This window comes from Filicampus tigris, chromosome 1 (genome assembly GCF_054856515.1).
Source record: "Filicampus tigris isolate MCC_2025a chromosome 1, RoL_Ftig_1.0, whole genome shotgun sequence".
In the NCBI taxonomy this organism is placed as follows: Eukaryota; Metazoa; Chordata; class Actinopteri; order Syngnathiformes; family Syngnathidae; genus Filicampus; species Filicampus tigris.
Genome location: NC_141217.1, coordinates 28,927,973 through 28,942,996, shown reverse-complemented (window position 1 = coordinate 28,942,996; position 15,024 = coordinate 28,927,973). Strand labels below are relative to the sequence as shown.

At 41.1% G+C, this 15,024-nt stretch overlaps 1 protein-coding gene across 4 annotated transcripts in view; it reads left to right on the top strand.

Moving 5' to 3' along the window:
• Positions 1-15,024, top strand: part of opn7b (opsin 7, group member b) — a 60,727-nt gene that overhangs the window by 33,580 nt on the left and 12,123 nt on the right. For 3 of the 4 annotated variants that reach the window (XM_086030551.1, XM_086030544.1, XM_086030561.1), the window contains exons 2-4: positions 4,071-4,158; positions 5,662-5,824; positions 6,963-7,090. In XM_086030551.1, the coding sequence (XP_085886677.1) occupies positions 4,071-4,158; positions 5,662-5,824; positions 6,963-7,090 (379 nt within the window). The remainder of the gene's footprint in view (positions 1-4,070; positions 4,159-5,661; positions 5,825-6,962; positions 7,091-15,024) is intronic. The other variant, XM_086030569.1, reaches the window with a different exon arrangement.

The following is a 15,024-nucleotide window of genomic DNA, read 5'->3' as shown; positions in this document are numbered from 1 at the left end:
TCTCTTTGCACGCCGGTAGTATCTCTGCCTTTTTCGCCCTCCTCTCCTCTTTCTCCATCCATTTCTCAGCAGTAATGCTAAGTACAACATCTTATGCTATTTATTTTAATGTATTTTTGTTTTTTTTATACAAAGTATTTTGACGTAAATTTCGACTTTAACGGTGAAATCCGACATACGCGGAAATTCGTGTTACATTGCCGGTGTAGGTACGGAACTCATTCGAAAAATGAGGACTTTCTGTAATTCTCTACAAATCTTTTTTGATCATTTTTATAATCTTTTGGATTGCCTCGCTCACGCTATCACCAGCAAGTGCTTTCGTATTTGTCCGGCTAATAGTTTCCCTTTTCTTACGGGCCCTTGGGATTGTTTAGCACTTAGAAGATTTTAAATCTTAAATCTTTGGAAAAAGTTCAACATGTCTGTCATCACAGGACCGGCTGCCGTATTCATTCAACGCGACCTCTGACTGGAGGAATGTACTGTACACCGGTGGAACTTCCGCCTCGCGACAGCATGCAGGGATGGCTATATGACGTGATTACACCGACAATAATCATTCACTCTCTTAATTATAAACAACGCTACATTTTATTAAATAACATACACACTTTAAATAGATTTTGGGCGGGGACGAAAATTAAATGATTTGCCGATGTTGCAAACACATCAGCGATTTGAAATTGACCATGACAATGACCATGAATACAGAGGCGGGATTCCCGCCTACATTTGCAACAGCTTTCCCCTTCAGCCGTGGAGGGATATCAATAGTTTTCAGATCACAGCAATGCGTTATGAATATTGCCATTGATGGGCGCCAGAAGAATTACAACATAGATCCATCCGCTCGTCCATGCCAAGAACGTTCGTGGATTGGAACTATTACATGAATAGAAGTAATTTTTCACCGAAAATTTTGTACGTAACACGAATTGTACGTAAAAAGGAGCATTGTAAGTCGAGGTTCTTATGTACATATACATACATGCATCTACTCAACCGCCCAATAGAAGCACCTGTTGCTAAAGCCAAATTATGGCAGGGTTTTTACTTTATGGACCTAGATTTGTGTAACAGAAAGTGGGGCATGCGGGGCAAAATGAATGGTGCCACAGTCTTCAGCGTGAAAAACCGATCCAGAAAATATTCATGTCACTGTTGTTTATTTTTTTATGCAGACCAGTGTAATCTTTGTATCTAACCAATGTGACTTTGAAATCTCCCCTCAGGGTTTAATAAAGTTCCATCACATCACATCCAATCCAATTCATCTCTTCAGTAGGCATTACACAACACTACAAACCGAGAAGAATCGTGGGAACCTTTTGGCAAAGAAACGCTAAAGTATGCATCATGATCCCAAGACACTCTTTGGCACATAATACAGTAAATGAATACAAACTGTGGGCACAAAACTATCACTTTTATGATGAAGTAGTAAGCAGATAGTGCTATAAGGCAATTGTTTATTATATACAGAGTATGTTAGTACAAGCCAGTACTTGTAAATATGTGTTCTAACCTGTTTTGGGTTGTACTTACAAGCCATTTTATGTGCACAGGCTTAGAACGAAAAGCATGGTTCTCTTCGAAGATAATCCACTGAGTGCACGGTCATAGAAAAGTCCCACATTCAAAAGGGTATGACAGTCCATATTTCACAACCAGTGTTGGGTATGATTTTTTTAAAAAGTAATTAGTTGTTTACAAACTACTTCTTCCAAAAAGTAAATGAGTTACTAACTCAGGTACTGCCCTGTAAAAGTAATTAGTTACTCAGCAAATGATTATATTTTTCCATTATGTTCTATCTATTGTGTAAAATCTGTTTATAATAGCTGAATGGAGAATAAAAACAATATATTTTAGAACACTTGGTTATTTATTTGAAACTCAACAGATTGCAACTTGCCACATGCACTGAAATAAAATTGTCTAAAAATTAAATATCGAAAATAAATACTATTCACACACTGCATTGAAGTGCAAAATTAAGTCACTGTGAGTCACACTTTCTAATATCAGGCAGCGGGGGCGGATGGTGCTATTGAAGCAAGTTTTTAGTAAAATGCCCAGCTCTGTAGGTTTGTTCCCGCCTCCACCATGTCCTGTGTGAGTTGAGCAAGATTCTGGACACGTATGCATTCCACTTTATGAAAATATGACTAAAGACCACACAGTAAACAATGACCTCCCAGCTATGTTGCTTACTTGTTATGGTGTGAAGGCAATGATATTGTTAACCATTACCTGAAAGAAACAAGTTCATATCTAAATGTGGCTAAGAAGCTAGAAGAATCTAATGTGGCACAGTACATTGTCAATACTGTAATAGCAACGGCATTGACACAATTAATAAAGTAATCAATTACTTTGTTACTCAAATATTAACGCCGATATACATAAATGCCGTTATTCCCAACACTGCTCACACCCGGCAGCCAGTCACGCTCCCCCTTGTAGGCCTCTGCGATGATGACCCACTTATTGCGAGATTGTTTTTCAATACACATCAATGCAAGGATCGGCCATCATATCTGCATGGACCTTTCTTCTGCTGCCGACCAGGTCAGAAACTGCCTACCTTGATGTCATACTGGGAATCCCCCTCAGTCTTCTGCCTGCAGCCATGAGTTCTGCCTTAGCATGTTTTCTTGTTTTTGGGCGACAAGACTTGGCAAGAAAACCCTTCCCCAATTTTCCAAAGACTTTCTATCTGGACTTTAAAGTTTACTGCTCCGTATCAGAACTGTGAAATTATCTGCAAGACTACTCACTCATTTGTCATTGAAAAAGTCAGAGTTGATATTTGGGGCCAATTTTTGTGCACAGTGAAAGTCTAACACAAAGTGCTGTCTCACTCTCTGCCCGTGGGTGGAGTCTTCTTTCTTTTGGTATTTTCATAGACTCGCATAGGTGGAAGAGGGCATTTGCGCCGTTGTGGGATGGAATGCAGCCGACTCCCAATCAATCGAAGCATTTCCTCTCATTCCCTTTAAAATCACGGCGGTTGAGGTCCACACAGTGCTTGACATTGCGGAAGCAGAAATTGACTCGCAGGTGTCAATCACGGCAACATATTTAAGACACTGCCGATGACTCACTCATTGCGAGATTGTTTCGATATGCGTCCACGCAAAACTCTCTCAACCCTTGTCCCTGCATCGATCTTCCATTGCCAACCCGGTCAGCCCCTGACAAACATTTGTGCTTTCTGAGAATATTGAAGGTATGTTGCCCATAGATTCATGAAGAAAATCTGATCTGTCATAGAGGTTATAGCTCCGAACGACTTAGGTATCAGCAGAGCTGGGCACTTGACCCTTTTTTGCCCGTCCGGCCGCAACCCTCCACCCTTGACCTGGGTACCCTTCCGGCCGCGACCCCCCGGCCATATTGATAAACATTGTCGGCCCCCGCCCTGTTACGACCCCCCCACCCAAAAAAAGACAAATACGTGAATGATGCCACGAATGGGAGGGATGCTAACGAAAGAGGTTTATTTAAACACAGTTAACTTGTCCAACAGACGACAAGTCTGCAAGCATTCAACAAGTTACTTATTTTCCACACTTCCCCTCCTTCACACTTCCCGGCCTTCAAAATAAAAGCATGCCAGCAAACCACTACACAGCAGTTTTGCTACGGCGTATTTCCGGAAGTACTAAAGTGCATGATGTGCCATACTTGAGTGCTGCGCGCAGCTTGAATATACTCCCGGACACAAGTTGTTTTGAAAGACGCCTAAAAAGAAGCCTTTTCGCCTGCCGAGCATGTCACACGCATGAAGGCCGAGTAGTGGGCCGGACTAAAATCCACTTCCGGCCATGCTTAGTCCAGCCATTTTTTACAATTTCACCCGCCTACCCCCCGCCCCCAAAATGGGCATCCGGCCGGGCCAGAGGGACCGACTGGCCCGGCTCAGGGACGGACTGCCCAGCTCTGGGTATCAGTGTGTATTGTAAATTCCTCAGGGAAGTTGCTTGCTTTTGCAAATTGCCAGGGGGTGAAAATGTATTTATTATTTTATGCATCATTTTGTGTGTTCTCCCATTTTCTTTCAGATGGGAAATGCCTCTGAAACGTATCTGTATGTGTCCAGAATATCAAAAGACAATGACTTCCTCATGGGGACGCTGTATACAATCTTTGGTAAGGGTTTTGTTCTTTTCCTTCATTGAATACTATGAAGGACTTTCAGGGCCACAATGAAAAAAGGAAATTGCTGCAACTACTGTTCTTTTACTACCCTTAGAATAAATCAATATTGAAGCGAAAAAATGTCATAATATTACAAGAACAAATGTATCCATCCATCCATCCATTATCCGTGCCGCTTATCTTCACGAGGGTCAATTGCGTGTCAGAGCCTATCCCAGCTGTCTTCGAGCAGTAGGCTGTGTACACCCTGAACTGGTGGCCGGCCAATCGCAGGGCACACAGACAAATAACCATTCACACTCACAATCACACCTAGGGACAATTCAGAGTGTCCAATTGGCCTACCATGCATGGATTGGGAATGTGAAAGGAAACCGAGTACCTACAGAAAATCCATGAAGGCACTGGGAGAAAATGCAAACGCCACACAGGAAGACCAGAGCCTGGAATCGACCCCCAGATTTCTGCAATTTCAGGCGGATGTGCCAACCAGCCAACCACCGTGCCGACCAGAACAAATGTTCTTTTATCATATAAATAAAATAAATATAAATAAAGTCAGAGTATCATAAAATACCAATACACTGTGGTCTCTCATATATTGTGCAGGTTACATTCCAAAAGTAAAATAAACAAAGTAGAAACCTATTTTTTTGTAATTATTATACTGTGTTTGCAAACCTCACCATTAACATTTCTCTCTTGTTTAAACATGCTCAAAGTTTAAACCTAAGTAATAAAAAGAAGTTGTTTTAACTAAATGTGACTTGAGACTTAGATTTGCAAGTAAAAAAATTGTGAACCTAAAGACTTGCACTTGACTTGGACTTGTGGTCCGGGCCTTGAGACTTGACTTGGTCCTTTGGCTCAAAGACTTGAGACTTGACTTGGACTTGTCCTCAGTGACTTATGCCCATCTCTGGATGTAAGTGTGATAGAAGACTTCCGTAAAAAGTATACAGTGGTCCCTTGCTATATCGCGGTTCACCTTTCGCGGATTCGCTACATTACAGATTTTTTACAGTGTTATCTTGTATGCTGTTTTTTTAGAGCGTAGGCCTACAAACGTGTGTTGTGTCCTAAATGACTACCTGTATTTTTTACAGTGGGATTCAGCATGCTGTTTTTTACAGCATACAAAACTCGCATTGTATTCTGTCTCCTGATTGGCTAAAGTACTGTTGACCAATTTGAATACATCTCATGATAAACGGACTGGGACATTTTGTGTAAAATGCTCGGCTCTGGATACTACTAGATGGCTTTACAGTATATGGCAGGTCTCATACAGCTGTAGGAATTAAAAATTGTCTTTATTCACATACACTGGGAGTGTTTTTTTTTTTTTGCAAAAAAGCTTTACGCTTGTCATATTACATTTTGTCAACAAACTTATATATTCTATTTTTTCACTGAGGCTCTAATCATCCTTCATAGAGAACTGTTAAGCTTCAGGAGAATTAAGATCAAATATTGTATAACTCTGCCTGGCAGGTGTGCTCTCGGTGCTGGGAAACGGGATCCTGCTGTCCGTGGCCTATCGAAAAAAGTCCTCCTTGAAGCCAGCAGAGTACTTTGTAGTCAACCTGGCTATCAGTGACCTGATGATGACTGTCTCCCTCTTCCCTATTGCCATACCATCAGCCTACACTCATAAGTAAGTCTCCTTTCATCTACTGTATTACATCATTAGGTCTCATTCACCTGTCAAGGCCTACTTTCGGTGAATTGGAAGGATATGACAATCTTGTACAGCGGGGGATCCTGGAGGTAAAAGTAAGTAAGTATGTATTTTAAACTAAAGGTTGATGCTGCATTGCCGTTAGCGCACATGTACGCAAGATAGGTTTTCAAAAAAGAGAATTTGAAGCTTGGCAAAGTGCTTTGGACAATATGTATATGGTGTAGATAAAGCACTATAAAAGTGTACTTCATTTACCATTCTGATAAAAAAATGGATGACTCATGTTTTGGGAAAAGTACAATTAGTAATCCACTGAAATCTGGGGCGGCATGGCTCAGTGATAGAGTGGTTGTTTCCCAACCTGGAGGTTGTGGGATCGATCCCCGGCCATTGTGACCATGTCGAAGTATACTTGAGCAAGATACTGAACCCCCAGTTGCTCCTGATGCTGCGTCATCAGTAGGTAGATGAGGCACAGTGTAAAGCGATTTGAATACCCAAGGTAGAAAAGCGCTATATAAGTGACAGCCCATTTACCATTTACCATTTGAAATGGGTTAAGGATTCTGTGGTTAAAGCGGAAGTCAACCCAAACATATTTTCTTAAGAACATACCTTATGCAGGCCCACTAGTTGAAACCAGGCATTCTGATAAATATTGCATTTATGGAATAAATTAATCCACCCGTTTTAAGCCATATCTCGGATCGGCCATTTTGCCACTTCTGTTGACTGAAAATGACATCACACTTGCTCAGGGCTCAGGTAACGACCAATCACGGCTGACTTGTTTTATGAAGATGAGCCGTGATTGGTCGTTACCTAAGCCCTTAGCATTTGTGATGTCATTTTCAGTCGACAGAAGTGACAAAATGGCCACCCCTGAGATGGCTAAAAACGGGTGGATTTTGCAGGTTAACTCATATTCCACAAACGCAATATGAATCAGAATGCCGTGTTTCAAATAGTGGGCCTGCATAGAACATATACTTGAAAAAATAAGTCTGGGTTGTTTTCCACTTTAAATGGTAAACGATTGCCGATTTGAGGGACGAGTCCAGCCCCTACTGCTAATGCTTCTTTTATCCTTTTTTTCCCCCTCCACATCCAGGTGGCTGTTGAATAAGACCACTTGCACCATTTATGCCTTCTGTGGCGTCTTATTTGGCCTGTGCAGTCTGACTAACCTAACGGTACTTTCCTCTGTCTGCTGGCTCAAGGTCTGCTGCCCAAACTATGGTAAGGTGACTCCCTGCACATTTTGGTTTTAAAGCTCTCTCAATCACGTTTAAAGATTACATTTTGTTGAGTTGTCACACTGGTAAGATGCTATGACTTCGGCCTGACCGATAGGTTGATTCCAATATTTGTGAGAATAAAATTCAGATAACGATTAATCAGCCGAGTAATTGAAAAAAACATATATAACATTGTTTTTGGTCCATTAAGGCTGACAAGAAAATTGATTTCTTCTTATATGACTGCATGCGCCCTGTGATTGGCTGGCAACTAGTTCAGGGTGTACCCCGCCTGCTGCTCAAAGATAGCTGGGATAGGCTGCAGCACGCCCGCGACCCTCGTGAGGATAAGCGGATCGGATAATGAATGGATGGGTGGATGGATGGCTGCATGCAGTATGCGTGAACCCACACACAGAAGTAACATTTTCAAAGTGACTAGTTTACGTGAAGCATGACAAAAATATCGATTTACCCCAGGCACTGTTGAGATTTCAGCCAACAAGAACTCCACTTGTAACTTGTGAAGCATACAAAAGGCTGTCTCAGTCTGCGTTTGCAAAATGAATGCTCTGCAGAATACTATAAGACCCAGAGGTCAACCACAGCACGCAAATACAAACTGCAGTTTGTCTGGCGCTGGAGCTCTCTTCCTCATTTGCATAGCACTGAAGATAAAGGTGTAAGTTGGCAGGAATCACGTTCCTTTCAGTAATGAAGCAGATGTCAGAATTACTTACAACTGTGTGTGAATCCACCTCTTGAAATTAACTATAATCAAATTAGGTTACAATCATCTCTGCCCGGTGAGTAGGGCTGGACCGATAATTCAACATCAATATGTATTGCGATTGACACGTGATCGATATCAATAGGAAATGCCTTCGATAAAACGTTTGATAGAAACAAATTTGAACACAAACCCAATCGCGGCGTAGTGTTTGCTCGTTCGCTGTGATTGTTTGTTACCTGTGCATCTGTGATGTCATTTTCAATCGACAAGTGACAAAATGGTCAGTGCCTGGATGATAATGAAGGATGAAATGTGATTGTTTTGATGTCTCTATTTACTCACACTTACCCCTACGGTGGAGGAAATGTAGTAACACTTGAGTAATGCACCCATTCATCTTCGATAGTGCTGTGCCCAACTAGGGAGTGTACTGGAGCCTATCCTAGCGGATTTGGGGTGGGATGCAGGGTACACTCTGGACTAGGCATGGGGCGATATCAGATTCTGACAGTATGATAACCTTAAAAAGCGAAAATATTGCAGTATCGCTGTATCGAAAGTGTAAGTCTAAAATATAGATTTTTTCAATATTTAGCTAAATAAAAACAGCATGTTTTTCCCTTTGAGCACAATCTGTTTTATTTTATTTTATCATAACTAAATATAGCGTATTTGGTATATTAAGAAACGTCTACCATGTATTATTTTGAAAGATTTGAGTAAATAATTTCCCCCCGTTCAATTAGCTAGTTAGCTACCTTATCAACCTTAATAATAAACTTGGTGTACTATTTATTCAGTATAATAAATCCTTCGAAGCAGGAAGTTGGCTGCTGCAGCGAAGGGAGGACTCACTTGGGATTCACAATGACACTAGGCTGCACACTGCCAGTGCCATATTAGACTTATGACTCGGGGTCTGTAGAGGAAATACAATTTATCGGTTTTGCCAAGTTTGGCCGGTTTAAAAAAAAAAAACTTGACTTTTAAAATTGTGGGATACCGTCATAACGGTAACATCCTGCCTACTCTGGACTGGTTGCCAGTAGATTGTGACACGGGAGTGAATTTTCACTCCCACAGAAAAAATGCCATCCCGTCCCAGACCCTTGCCATAGTAAATGTTTTTTTTTTTTAATTGTCCCCCGTCCTGCTCGTGGTGAAAACGACTCCCACTCCCATCGTGCTCCCATTCAGAATGACTCCCACCCCCATGATTAGGATCATTATCTGGCTTCTACTTGCTGATGAGTTGATCATTTGAATCAGGTGTGTTGGAGGAGGGAGACATCTAATATATGCAGAATAGCGGCCCTGGAAGACCTGAGTTGATGACTGCTGCTGTAAAGCATATTAGACATAGAATGTAATTGCAAAAAGTACTATGTCCTTCTTAAAGGTCTTAGTGTGGTCAAGGTGAATAGTTTTGATTAAATGATTTTACACAGAGCTACTATTCTACATTAATCATAGGTGAATACAGACAGTATGTGAGCATCATCACGAATGTCTTTACTGCCTTGCAGTGAAAATTGCAATGGGTTGTGGCGTGACATATTGCGCTATCTATAGCTCTAAGGCCAGGCAAGCAACTTTGAGATCATACCACTTTAGCGGTCTAGTTGTCTTGGAGCAAGATGGTATGATGTCGTAATTTTTACAACAAAGGTTTAATGTGTTAATTGTTTTATTTTTGTATGATGTATGTGTGGCAATAAAACTGTTACAGAGGTATGAGTGAAAGAGGCTGTAAAAGAGAGAACATTCAATCCTTGCTATTTTAATGAGCCCATTTCATATGTTTTGGTGGAACAAACACGTCCCACATATTGTTTCATGCTGAGGGTTGGTGTATTTGTGCTGCCTTGCGAGTCTGGGTGGGCTATTGCATGTTCAGTTCTGTTTTCGGCCTTGCTATCAAATGATCTGCACATCCGTCTGCTTAGCTTCTAATTCTGTCGACACTGTGGGAAAGCTCACCTCTGTAGACACTACTCAAGGATATTGTTTTTGTTCTTAGAGGAATGTTAATTTGTTGCACCTGAAACAATGATCATAAGTGATGTTCTAAGTACAACAACAGACACCTATCAGTTGTATCAGTTGTTGAGTAAGTTAAAACAAGACAACTGCTTGTGCCTATTGTACATTTCAAAGGGACTTTGTACAAACTTGCAGGGATCACTGCTATATTCCAGCAAACTATTAGTTTTAGTTTACCCTTCTTCACTCCAGGCAATTTTCACGTTTGCAAGCATGAAAGTGTTCAAACATTCTCACAATGCCCAACTAAAATGTGACAAGTGTGAGTTTTAGACCAAGCGCTGAGCCTTACCCAAGTCTGCCTCTGGTAAATGATTGATTTAGACTCACTCACCACAAAAACGATAAAATGTTGATTCAAAATAAAACTGACATACTGAAGCAGGTATAAAAGTTTAACACTGCACTGAAACAAAACACATTCATCCAGAATCGAGTCGCAGACGAAAGGCCATTTAAAATTATAGGCGAACCGGCCTATAAACGGGTACAATCTATTGTTTTCCCCCCAGAATGCTGCAGACAGATGACGATTAACGGACGCTCAATTTTTATTAAAAAGGCCTAGCTCTGCATATTTAAACAGTCCTCGTCATCATGTTGTTCAATTTACAACTTAGAGGCTTCCCACAGAGGATGTTCTCACAGGGAAGTTGTCACTGAGTTTAGAGTGTCGCTGAGTGTCATCAGCAGGTTGCAACTGAGAAAGAGAGACTGGAAGCGTCACAGAAAGGCATACAAGTGAATGCACTTGGAATTTTCATGAATCAAAGACGTGCTGTGTATGTTTTCTGTTCAGCTCCTTGTTAAATAAAGTAACTTTTATAACGTACTGAAACTTTGAACAGTTGCACATGTGCATTCAGAAATTCAGAGAAGGTCAAATTAAATTCACCTATAAAGGTTATAGTGTATTTGAAGTTCTTCCCGACGTTTGAAAACCAAATTTCAAAAGTCTAATACCCCCAACTTTTTGTGAGTAGTGTACTGCATTTTAAAAGTGACATCATAAAAGTGAAAGTCTGAAATAAAAGTGTGCCTGTTTATCTGATGATCAAGTTCATCAAGTGTAATAATATTTATTATTATGGCCATAACAATGTAAACAATGTCTGCCAACGTATATTTGAGAAAAAGGTTTTGGCTCAAAAATTGAATCTTGAATAATGGCAATAAGTGGTTGGGATCTTGAGTGAGTACTGACCCGCAGGAGGAGAATGTGAAGACCTAATCAACAGATTCAGGCTTTACTGTACATGTTCACATAGCGCTGCAGTGACTTTTGAAAAGCTGGGGAATTTGCCTCCAACTAGATTCTGGGGTCCCTTTCAGCTCCAGTTCTGTCATTGAAGTCAAGGCTACATTTTAGGAGGTCTCTTTTTGAAGCTTGTTTCCCCCCTCAGAAACACATCTATAATGCAGAACACGTGATTCCAGACCCTACAAGACTCACAAATAAAACAGCCTGAAATGTAAATGAGCACAAGCAATTATGCCCTCATGACTAACCCAGCAAGAACCAAGTACAAAGAGAAAGTTGCTTCCAAACATCCGCTAAGCAAAGCTGCCCTTTTGTTCCGACATGACTTACACTGCACTTAACAAGCAGCTTCACTAACACCCACAAAATACTGAGTTGCAAAACAGGGTCAGGCCCATAGATAAATTAATCCTGCTTCAGATCTACTCTGAAGCATTTTGTGCTCACTCTATGTCACTGGTTATGGTTCCATACATGTCAGTATTGTGGCAGAAATGAAGAAAGAAGGCAATATTTAAAATTAGAGAAATAGTCCATAGAGCGATGGAGCCTATCCTATTTAATTATAGAGATGCTACATTTCAATAAATTAACCCATTTTAGATATGTACTGTACTATATATATATATATATATATATATATATATATATATATATATATATATATATATAAATATAAAATATATAAAAATATATATATATTTTTTTTTTATGTAGGCGGAACGGTGGTCGTTACCACAGGGGTGTCAAACTAATTTTTCAAACCCAAATTTTGTACGCAACCTCAATTGTTTGTAAAAAGGGACGTTCGTAACTCGAGGTTCCACTGTATAAAAATCTTGATTATTTTATATCTAATCTGTTTTGCCATTAGTGACTGACATGTTAGACACAAACAATCTGGTTGTTATTGAACGGCAAGTGCCGGCTTCTGATTTAATCAATTTGTTGTTTTCTCTTGTATTTTTACTTAAAGCTGCATGTGATTAGTCAAGATGTGTGACGGCGCAGGTATTACATTTAAGGCCCGGGGGCCTTCGACACCCTTTTTTGTGACCCGCAAAGGCAAATCATGTGTGCCAACTTCCAGTTTCTTTCAAATTGTCTTCACTCTAACAAAACTGAGATACAGTATGCAATATTGCAAGAGTTTTGTTGACATCATAAGTTACAGTCATAATGACCCTCCAAGTGAATCTGTAAGTAATACGTGGCCGCGACAAAAATGAGTCTGACACCCCTGTGTTACAGTGTCTGCGGTTTCACTTTAAAGAGAAGGGGGAAGGGGGAGGTCAGAATCAAACATCACAGTGAACACACAAACTGGAGTGAGGGAGACATATGAAAGGTTGCATTGCAATAGAGTGAGAAGCGACACAGCAGTTACCGTGAAAAAAGGATGAGCATCGCAAAAAACTAATCCAATTTTAGGCACATTCCAGATTTCAAATGTTGGGCTTCAGTCAACTGTTGGGGAAATTCAAAAAAATGCGCAAATGATTTGCCTTGTACTGGAGCTAAACTTTCTCCATACTAATTCCATCTGTCAACAGGCCACATCAATATCCATCATCAAAGTGTTTGTAGTGACGTATTGACCAAGCAATCCAAGGATAAAGGCAGATAAAAGGAGATTTCCGCTGGCTTTACTTCGCCCCACATCAGACGCTTCGAAGTGCTTCTGATAAGCCAACGAAATATGCAGAGACTTCCAAGAGTACATTCACCATTTAAATCCATTTAAGTTTGCATTATTTGATGTGATTGCAGTTATACATGACGTTGTTGGTTAACCATTTTTTCCCCAGTTTATTTACTTATTTTATGTTGCATTGCAATGACTTGACGCACCTTGTATCATCCAGTTACATTGCGGTGAGCTACTATTGCATTTATAATTCAAGATGTAATGAGGATTGAGGGGAAGAGAAATACGTCTGCCTCAACTTTTATGACTTCTTTTATCAAGGCCAGAAAAGCTGCCTTACTCTAGTTTTGTTATTGTTAATAGACACCTAATGATGAACAGAATAGTTCACATCCAAACACATCTGCTTTCCATTAGATCTAATCTGCAGCCGCCCGTGACTGCTGATTGACTTGTGAGCGCTGGATCGAAGTCCATAAAACAAAAGATTTCAGAGGGATGAGTCAGAGGCCTCCCTTCTTGGTGGACTCATCCCGCCACGTCTTTCATTTAAGGGGCTCAAATGAAAACGTGGGGATGAAAATAGCAGTGACCAAAGAGGAGTTTGCAGCTTGCTGACAACATAATCGATACAGAATTTCTTTTCTGATGCAAAGTGCATCTGGCTGGGAAAGTATAGGTCAGGCTACTTTTCATTTAAAGAGAACTCAATCGGAGACAACTCCAACATGTACTGTATGCTGCATAAAGTGTACTTAACTCCATTTATAGAGCACTTTAAAAACAAAGCAACAAAAAAAGCACTGGCGATAAATAAAACTCAAACACAAAACAAAGACAATTCAACATGATTTAAAAACCAAACAAAAAAGTTAAAAACAATAAAAACAAATAAAACACTAAAATAAAGGATATGTCATGAGAGTCTATGAGCTCTCTTTTTGTAGACAGACGCACGTGTGCTCGGTGTTAAAACTGAGGACTGACTTAATTTTGGGGCTGGGCAAGTCTAGGATGCCATGTTTGGGAATTTGACAGACCGCGCCACGTCTTGCTGGGGTGTTCTGGTAGACCAAGGGCATTTTCTACAACACGCCCCTGGCACACTTGACAATTTGGTGACAGGAAGTAGACTGCGACCAGACCAGCTAAAAGGAAGTCTAAGTTGTGGTGCAGGTGGTGTAATTCTGTTGGATTTGGTGGAGCAGCTGGTGCTGAAAAGCAAAGTGAAGTGAGACAGTTGACTAAATGGGACTGAAGAATCGAACAATTTCTTTATGTGTTATTCGCCAGCTTGCTTACTTTCAAATTTAGCTTGTAGCAAACATGAGTGTCATGCATGCTGTGATTGTGACATCTATGATACTGACGCCCTCATACTTGTCATAAAAGAGTTCAATATTTCCTCTATCACACACTAACAGCTATGCTTCGAAAGAATTTGTCAGTGGCATCAGGTTGAAGCCTGCTGTCCAAATTTGTTATTTATTTTTATTTTTCTTCAGAAATCGTTACTATGGGGCGGCACGGTGGTCGACTGGTTAGCACGTCCGCCTCACAGTTCAGAGGTCGCGGGTTCGATCCCGGCTCCGGCCTCCCTGTGTGGAGTTTGCATGTTCTCCCCGTGCCTGCGTGGGTTTTCTCCGGGCACTCCGGTTTCCTCCCACATTCCAAAAACATGCATGGTAAGTTGATTGGAAACTCTAAATTGGCCCTAAGTGTGATTGTGAGTGCGGATGTTTGTCTCTGTGTGCCCTGCGATTGGCTGGCAACCAGTTCAGGGTGTCCCCCGCCTACTGCCCAAAGACAGCTGGGATAGGCTCCAGCACGCCCCGCGACCCTTGTGAGGAGAAGCGGTACAGATAATGGATGGATGGATGGATCGTTACTATGGGTCAGTCACCCATGGGTATGTTATTATTATTTTACATTATTGACATATGTAGGGCGGCATGGTGGCTGACTGGGTAGCACGTATGCCTCACAGTGAAGTGGTTGTGCGTTCGAATCCGGCCCCGGCCTTCCTGTGTGGAATTTGCATGTTCTCCCCGTGCCTGCGTGGGTTTTCTCCAGGTACTCTGGTTTCCTCCCACATTCCAAAAAAACATGCATGTTAAGTTAATTGGGCACTCTAAATTGCCCCTAAGTGAGTGCGAATGTTTGTTTGTCTCTGTGTGCCCTGAGATTGGCTGGCAACCAGTAGGCGGGTGTACCCCGCTGGAATAGGCTAAAGCATGCCCGCGACCCCCG